Raw genomic sequence first — 9681 nt, forward strand, 5'->3', positions numbered from 1 at the left:
CATTCTACCTTTTTTTTATTTCCTTTTTTGATGGTGAAGTAAAACCAATTAATATTCCATCGACCCCCAATACTTCGTGGCTAAGGGAGTCAATCCCCCATAAGATTCTACTAGTTTATTTTATTTTCTCCAATTTGTAATACGTGTATGATATGAAAACCTTTTTTTAAAATGTATTTTTCCCGTTTTGTCTACTCCTATAAATATTACTCCCTCCGTCCCACTCTGATAGACTCATTTATTTTAAACACAGAAATTAAAAAAAACTTACTTTTTAATAGAAAAGTAGTAGAAAAGTGATGTGGTCCACACTAATTAAATACACATTTTTTACTCAAAATGAAAAATGTGCCTATTAGAGTGGAACATCCCAAAAAGGAAAACGATCCTATTAGAGTGGGATGGAGGGAGTATATTTTACTTTATTTAGATGGATTGAATTTAGAATATTTCAAGGCCTTCGATTATATATATCATTTAATTTTATTTTATTTAATTTATATCTCATTAAAATGATGAGATTAGAAAAAATTAAATTTTAAACATAAAAATACTCAATCATGCAAAATAAACATTCTTATAGAGTATAAAATACTAACCATACGAATCCTTTACACAACATTGTTTGATTTACATTCACACATTCTACCACCTAGACATATATAATTATATAGGGAGATGTTTAAGTAAGAATCACTAAATAAAATAAAAACAAATAATTATTTGCTCGTCGATCATCAAGATCTATAATGAATGCATCCAGCTGCACAGCCAGGAATTATCATTAGAGAGGGCTAAACTTGTACGGTGGTTTGGGGGCAGTAGCCTTCGAGCTAATTCTTTTGAGCAATTCATACAATTTATTTATTTATTTCTTAAAAAACAAGCTAATAGTAATAATGACAAACAAAACTTTCATAGATTAAATCGTTCGAATATATTACAAATAACTTAATAATAAATATTTAGCTAGCTAGTTATTTTTATATTTTTATTTGAAAATACAATGACAGTTGATTTCGACGTGTACTCATCAATTGAAAACGTTACAAGATCTTCTCGTTATCAATTGTTGAGAAAATATCATTCTCAATAAACACGACAAAATTTTCATTCATCAACTCATTTTTATACAATTTCGCAAATCACTCTTGACAATCTTCATCACATAATATGCTTTCTAAATAGAAGTCGTGATTACAGGTAAAATCAATCTCAACTCAATCATCCGATAAATCAATTGAAATTTTTTAACTATTTCCTAAGCCGGGTGTGTAGTGCCCTAATTAAGACATGGCTCCCATTTTTCCCTCTCTCTAATTAGATTCATACATTTCATAAACAAAACAAAAGAAAATGAAAAGTGGGGGTGGGCTCCACCCTAGCCCTTTAGTGGCTCGAATGAATCATCTTGCTAAATGAATACATCACTTAAGTTCGAATTTTGGAGGGAGCAATTTTTTTTAGTACATTAATTTTAACGGCGAATGAAACAAATGCATAATTATAATGATTCTCACATTCTCACAAAAAATATAATTCTCACTAGAACCACATCCTAATTACGTATATATGGCCACGAGATTCATAATGAAAAATGTTACTAAAATTTATTTTCGAGCAACACCAACGAAAAGGAAAATTAACATAATTTTGCAGCATACATCCTCATGAGATATAAAAGGGATTATTACATTGTGCATGTATGTTAGTCTAATAATAAAATGATTATGCTTGAAGCCAAATGTCTCATGTTTGAGTTCACCACAACGAGACTTCATTATTCCATCAAAATAGTGATATACTTCAAAGTTAACCAATTCAAATTCATGATCTTAGTGAAGAGATTCTCCTATTAACACTTTTTATTTATTATTTTTTTTTCATAAGGGCTAAATTTTCTTAATTTTGTTTGATAATATATTTTTTTAGACAATTCGATTTATTGATGGAGACTATTACATAATAATTTGCACAATATTCCAATAAATTTCAAGTCTCCGCAAATGCTAATACCCATGCAAATTATGCAATATATATGATATTTACTATAATAAAAATACGATAATAAATAAAAGAATCTCGTGACTTTGAACGTAGGCCAAATGATATCCAACTTTAGAATTAAAAAAAGAAAGGAACATTTACATGGCTCCTGAAATCCTATAAAAAGGCATGCAAGATAACTCCATTCCATATATCAATAGAAAAATCTGCATTGTTCATCGAAAACAATTTTGATAGCCAATCTCGAAAATCGCTGTAAATTTCTTTCCTCGACGAATCGGAAAGTAGGTTAAGATTTGACTTTATAAGAGAAGAAGAAAAATGGGAGTTGAAGGAACATTTGATTACATAGCTGATTTGATAAGCAGCACAAAGAGGAAGAAGAGAAAGCAGCTCAACACTGTTGATCTCAAAGTTAGAATGGATTGTGAAGGCTGTGGAGAGAGAGTCAAGAATGTGCTCTCTAGCATGAAAGGTATATTTATAAATTTAGAATTTTTTTTGCAGTTTATTTCAAGAAATTTTGATTATGTTTCCCAAGCTTATAAGATGTTATCACACTAAAATTTGGAGTTCTACAAATTGTTTTTTGATTGCATGATTCCGCAACATCTCATATTGTGTTTGCGGATAATTGTTACGTTTTAAAAGAGGGTGGGAAATCTACGAAATATTTTGTTTAGGTGTATTGTTCTCGTGAATTTTTATAAACAAAACTTTATATTCTCTTGAGACGTGACAATCATATGTAGATACAACAGGAATTATACATCATAATACAAAAATGGTTAGGCTTGGTTATCAAGAGGAAGAGCGTACATGGATTTTCTTAAAAGTTGAATTTTACCCATAGTTTAATGAAGCATGGTATTCGAATCCAACTCTGCGCTAGTACTTACTTTGCCAAAATAATAAATACTCCGTAATTCAAATTATTAGAAAAATTTCTCATAAACAAAATTTTGGATAAGTTATTCACTTCCTTTGAGACGTTCAAATCACCTTCGGTACAAATTGGGATATCATTATCACATTCTCGTAGTTGTGGCTAAATAAAGTTTTGTTGCAGGAGCAAAATCAGTGACTGTAGACTGGAAACAACAAAAGGCAACGGTGTACGGATTTGTGGATGCTAAGAAGGTATTGAAGAAGGCGAAGTCGACGGGGAAGAAGTCGGAGCCATGGCCGTATGTTCCATATGGCCTCATCGCTCATCCTTACGCTAGTGGCGTCTACGACAAGAAAGCGCCGGCCAATCACGTGCGCGGCACCGACGAGCCCGGCGTCGGTACCCTAAACCCCGTGGAGGAGAAGTATGCTCTCATGTTCAGCGACGACAACCCCCACGCTTGCGCGATCATGTAGATTTTTGTCCACATACCAAACTGTTTGTGCTTGGATCCGAGTATAAATATATAGAAATATATGTCAGGCCGACCCTAAAATTTTTGGGGCCGTTTGAATTATAATATATATGGTGTTTTAAGGTATATATTTATATACCGAGTTTTTTAAATTATTTTCCGTTTTTCAATTTTATAAATACAGTTCACTTGATAATTCAACCATCTTTAACAACGAACAGTCTTGCTATTAGTTTGCTAGTATATTAATTAAAGCAGACGATACATCAGTCGGCTCCAAATTTCAATCAAATAAAACTATATTTCTTTACTGCTTCACTAGTTTTATTCCCGTGTGATACGGTTACAAATTGATAGGGGTGTGCAGCGGGTCGGACCCGGACCGACCCGCCAGGTTTGGAGACTCGAAAATTTCAGAAAAATGGCCCGACCCAGACCGAGACTTTTGTTCGGGCCGACCCGGGACCGGACCGAACCCGAGCAACGAGTCCGGTTCGATCCGGGTCAGACCCGGTACATCTTTATTTATTTATTTTCTGTTTTGGCACCTGTTTTTGTGCCTATTTTTCAAATCTAAAATATTAAAAATACGATAATTAATGGGATAAATTTCATTACAAATATAATAGTTTTGTCACGAAAAATATAGGATTCCCATAATAACCAAACTCTGTAAGTGGTTAGTGATGCAGCGGAAGAGCTTGTTTAATTAAAATATTAGTTTGTTTATTTCGTGAGATATATATATATATATATATATATATCTGTATTACTACTAGCTTATAGTGTGTGTAACATTAAGGTGTAGGGTTAGAATTTTAATTTAATACGTATTATTATAAATTTTAAATATATAAAATAAATATTAAATTAATAATAGATCGGGTCGGTCCGGGTTCGGCGGGTTCGACTTGGTTTCGACCTGGACCGACCCGAAAAATTTTCGGTCCTTAAAATTTGACCCAACCCGACCCGAACACATATAGTGGGCCGGTTCGGTTTGGACCGAACCCATCGGTCCGGGCGGGTTTGGCGGGTCCGGGTTGGGTTTGCACACCCCTACAAATTGAGGATATTTTTTAATATTATAATTGAGAATATATGTTGGTTACAATATAAAATTTATGAGTTATTTATATTATATAAAATAGCTCTAATCAATATAGTAGTCTTAAAATTAAGATAAATTCATTTTATAGTTGGAGACATATCAATTGAATGATCAAGATCTTGATAAAACATTTTTATCTAATGTTCATTATTATCTAGTTAAAATTTCCTCCAAATATCTACATATTTTTCTTTCAAGGTTTCTATTAGTCTAGAAATTTTTTTTGAAACTTTTAATTATTTTTATAGATCGATATTTCACAACATATCTTTAATTTTTTTTGCTATTTATCCAACTTTGTAAAGTTATAGCAGAAATACATCAACTTTAATCAATTCTAAATTTATCCCGAATTTCAATTTTGGCCAAAATCAAAACAAAGATGGCAAAATTAAAACTAATATAATATATACGTATTATATTAAAATAACTTACACAAATAATCCACTACAATATACACAATATATATATATATATATATATATAGAGGTGGGCTAAAATAAAAACAGCTTTTTTTGTATAAAATAGGAACGGATCTCACCCCTTTATTTTTATAGATCCTATGGCTTGATTTCATCCTAAAGATCAGCCACTAAATATACGCTAATAAGCTTTAGGGATTTTTTTGTCATTTTAATTTAGCAGATTCAGTTACCATAATCGTATCTAATAATTCCCATATCAAAACATATCTTTACACATTAAATCCTAACCAAGTACATATTTCTCTCTACTCTCTGCCGCAAAATACAGAATATGGGTCAATCCAAAAATCATATAGTAATTTAATTGTTGCATATAGAGTTGTCTGGTACGTTTTTCTTCTCACTTCTCTCTTCGAATCATCCAGGTCTAATTATTTATTTTCCAGATGTATGCCAAACAACACATACTTATTACTTCTATACGAATTGCATGAATTACGTGCTGATACAGAAAAAATCAAAAATTAAATTGCATGAATCATCCGTTGATACAGCACGAATCGAAAATTATTTTTAATCCGATTCAATTCTATATTAATTAATTCATGCAATCAACTATGTGATTCATGACCGGTATACATATTAATTGTATCTAAGGTATGGACTTTTCTTCAGAATAGCACGAACTGGAATTGCTTGAATAATTAATGCATATAATTATGTAATTTCATTAGCGTTGTGATTTTTTTGGCCTTGCTTAGTTCTGCACCCACGATTTAAATTATGTCTCATGCTTTTCCCGATAGCCTATCACGGATTCAGAATACCTATAATTATTTAATAAGATTATCCAGTGATTCATACTAAGTACAAATTAGTAATTCATATATATTTTAAATAACTAGTAATATGTTTGTAGTTATTTGATTTCATTCATATCAATCGTTTCTAAATTCTGGATTGTACTCTAATAAAGCACGACTGAATATATTATAATATTAGCCATGAATATATGTAGATAGCTTCTTTATATTTTTAATATACCATGTTTCATCTCATCAAAACACAAGAAATACCTTGCTTCATTTCCATTTAACATCTCATGTTTTAGGATCTGTAATTTGTTTCATTTACAGGAGATGAAATTCATCGGGCCATGTTTCTCAATCATACTTTTCAACTTGTGAGGCAAGTAAGAAACCTTACATAGTTCAAGTTTTCAAAACACTCGATGAAGAGTATGATTTTTATTCAGTTTATGGATTTGTTGTTGGATTCGGGGTTCGTAGGGGCACTATTAAAAAAGGTAAACATGGAAGGTAACGATGATCTGTCCGAATCACTATTGGTAGAATTGAAACGTTGGGCAAATAGTCATTCATCTGACGTACAATGTTCGACCACGAGAAGTGGGAAAGAAAAGATGTTTGAGTCGTTTCATAGGGCAAAGCTTCCCTTCATTACAAATCTGTTTGTTTATTGTTTAGTTTGAATTAATCTTTTATATTGTGTCACCATTAGATACGTGGTTGTATTTAAATTGCTATTTAGCAAGCAATGAATCTTTATAAGTTATATGTATCTATCTTCACAGACTTAGAAAAAAAATCGCCATATTTTTTTTTCCAGAGGTATTCCGTAATACAATTTGCATGAATTACGTGTTCATATAGATCAAATCGAAAATTAAATTACACAAATCAACCGTTGTTACAACATGAATAAAAATATTCATGGTGATTGTATGTGATTTTTCAACTGTTGTACCTCACTAGCAACATATTAGTTTTTTTATAACGCACGAATTACTAACAATGAATCATTATAATTTAGTATGTATCTCTCTTCACAGCCTTAAAAAAACAAAAACAAAAATACCTCCAGATTTTGTTTCCAGTATGAACTACGCGTTGATTCAAATCAAATCGAAAATTAAATTTACATGAATCAACCATTGTTAAAGCACGAATCCAAAAATATTCATGATGTTTGTATGTGATTTTTCAACCGTTGTAACTCAGTAGCAACATATCAGTTCTTTTTATTAGTAACAATGTCTAACATATCAGTTTTTCATAACATAAATTAGTGATTATGAGTCGAAGAACTATTGGGTAAATCTTCTACAAGTCCAAGTTACTACTTTATTCCGTAAAGTTACTACTTTATTCCGTAAAGATTCCAGATGACAAATAAAACCAACTTATAAATCGTTCCAAAACAGAATAATTGTTCAACAATTTAAAGCTTTATTCATACTAAAAGTTCATTATCCATTCCAACTACTGGGAAAAAATCAATTCTGGTGTCCACAGGTCGTTATCCAAGCAGAGTGGTGTCGATATTGATGGTTGGATCACCAAAAACTTCATCATAGTAGGCATTTGCACTGACAACAGCAACAACAAAAAGTTCATTATCCATTCCAACTTTTACACGAGCATAGTTCAATACCTAACTCTCAACATATTCAATTGCTTCTTCATTTTGGCAGTTACACCACAGCTCCATGCAGAGGTACCATCACCCATGAAGGTACCTAACTCTTAATTTTCTTTGAATTTCTTCATGGGAAGCGTCCCCTCCAACTACTAGTACTCGGTAAACATCATCCTCGGTAACTGGAATTGTCTTTTCAGAAGAAAGAACAATCTCCGACTTACGAGCATTGTAATTGTCTGACATCCCACTCCTTGTAATTCACCATACCCTCCTTGCGCTTCTCATATCTTGTCTTCTTGACAGCAGCGACTGGAGACCCTCCAACAACCACCGACTTGTATGATGCATCTTCACCATATTTCTTTGCAACCTCCAATTCTTTCATCTTTTTCAAAACTCCTAATTCATCCAAACAACCAAATAATTCAGAAACTACACAAACATAAGCAAAAGACATATAACCAAATAATGCCAAAATGCAAGTGCAACCTAAATAGAGTAAAAAGTACCACCTAAACCTCTTGTTATAAAGTTCGTATAAGAAATGTCATAATTGCGAATTCATGTAACATTTAATGTTGATTCAGGTACAACATTACTAGATGCATACACCCATATGCACAACTAAAAAAAATAAACAAAAAACCTCCTGTTATAACCTATCGAACAAAAGAATTCATACAACATTTAAGTGTGATTCACTGCATACATTATCAGATGCACGTATGCACGCATACATCCATATCCAAAGGTTAAAAAAAGAAACAAAAAAACCTCATGTTATAACCTCTCAAACAAAATAATTCATACAACATTTAAGTGTGATTCACTGTAAACATTATCAGATCCACGCATGCACTTCCAAAATATAAACAAGAAAACTAAAGCCATAACCTTGCAAAACATCATCTTCATGGTCGTTTGTAGCAATCTCTTTCCCTTTGTCCTCCGAGCTACATGTCCCTATTCATATTTCGAAATAATAAAGGATTAAAAATCATTTCCTTACGAATATATTTACCATACGTAAAGGTAGTAATAATCATATATCACAGTTAATACTATTATTATATTTTGGGTTATTCCACTTGGATTCAAGCGAAAAATGAAAACGATTCATACATACATCCTCATCAGGTTTCTAAACCCCAAAGATACATTGTTTTCTATAACAATTACACCACAGTAGAATCCACCTACACGGTAACACCTAATTATTATGCTCATTCCATTAATCCAAAGGTCGACGCAAATTCATAAATATAAACATTACAACATATGCAAACAACATATGATACGAAGTTGGAATCATAATCGAAAACCATTGATTTCTCCTTTTGAACACATAGAGCGATGCCTAAATCATAAAAGTATAAATCAATAATCGCATATTATTCAATTCTCACTACTAATTCATATATCACGAAATTGAAATCATAATCGAAAACCACCGATTTTTCGATTGTTGAAATCAAAATCGCCAATTTTATAACCAAGAGAAAAAAAAATAAACACATCAAAAAATAGTTATTTACATAGACGGGTCTCAATCGCACTCACCCGCTTGTTTTGATTTCGTAATCGACATGTTTGATCTATAAACCTCTAGCCCAGTATGAATTTTTTTATAAAAAAATGGAATCGCCGTGTGCCTGCAAAGAATCCAGTAGTTCATGCCGCCGGAAGTTGTAAAGTGAGATAATTGAAACTAAACCCTATAATCCTTTCAATTCGCAGGCAATCATATCAGAATTTAGTTTCCTAATAAATTGAACACTATTTTCGGAGGAAGTTTGGTGCAGAATGCAGATAACTAGGCGATTTTTTATTTCCCCAAAATAGCCTCAATCGAAAACTCTGCATGATTCATTAGTGTATTGAATTTGAACCGACTAATTAATAAAAATCTAATCTGAACCGTCCAATTAAGTAGATCTATGGTTAGTATTTATTCCTATTTTATACACTAAGGGGTATTTTCACCCTAGCCCACCCCTATATATATATATATATATATATATATATATATATATATATATATATATATATATAAGGTGTGGTTCTAGAGAGAACTACATTATTTGTGAGAACAGGAGAACCATCAAATCTAATGCATCCACTGTAAAAATTAATGCATTCGCTGTTAAAATTAATGCACTAAAAAAATTAAAAAAAAAAATGCTCCATTCAGGATTCGAACCCAGGATCTGCATTCATCCAACAAGATGATGCATCCACCGTAGATCTTGATGATCGAATGGCTGAAAATGGTTCTCCGGTCTTCTTTTATTTATGGTTCTTTCTTGAACCTCTCCCTATATATATATATATA

The 9681-nt window shown here is 31.9% G+C and overlaps 1 protein-coding gene across 1 annotated transcript; it reads left to right on the forward strand.

Annotated features, from left to right (window-relative positions):
- Positions 1-2162: 2162 nt before the first annotated feature.
- Positions 2163-3497, forward strand: LOC131010919 (heavy metal-associated isoprenylated plant protein 24-like). Its single transcript, XM_057938626.1, has 2 exons — positions 2163-2482; positions 3077-3497. Exons 1-2 carry the CDS (start codon positions 2329-2331, stop codon positions 3370-3372), a joined length of 450 nt encoding a protein of 149 aa, XP_057794609.1. The 5' UTR covers positions 2163-2328; the 3' UTR covers positions 3373-3497.
- Positions 3498-9681: the final 6184 nt, after the last annotated feature.

The sequence above is a fragment of the Salvia miltiorrhiza genome, chromosome 2, assembly GCF_028751815.1.
Source record: "Salvia miltiorrhiza cultivar Shanhuang (shh) chromosome 2, IMPLAD_Smil_shh, whole genome shotgun sequence".
In the NCBI taxonomy this organism is placed as follows: domain Eukaryota; kingdom Viridiplantae; phylum Streptophyta; class Magnoliopsida; order Lamiales; family Lamiaceae; genus Salvia; species Salvia miltiorrhiza.

Excerpts from the sequence above, each read along its gene's own strand:
- LOC131010919 (XM_057938626.1), top strand. The coding sequence starts at position 2,329 with ATGGGAGTTGAAGGAACATTTGATTACATAGCTGATTTGATAAGCAGC. Across the intron at positions 2,483-3,076 it reads TGTGCTCTCTAGCATGAAAG|GAGCAAAATCAGTGACTGTA; the intron begins GTATATTTATAA and ends GTTTTGTTGCAG.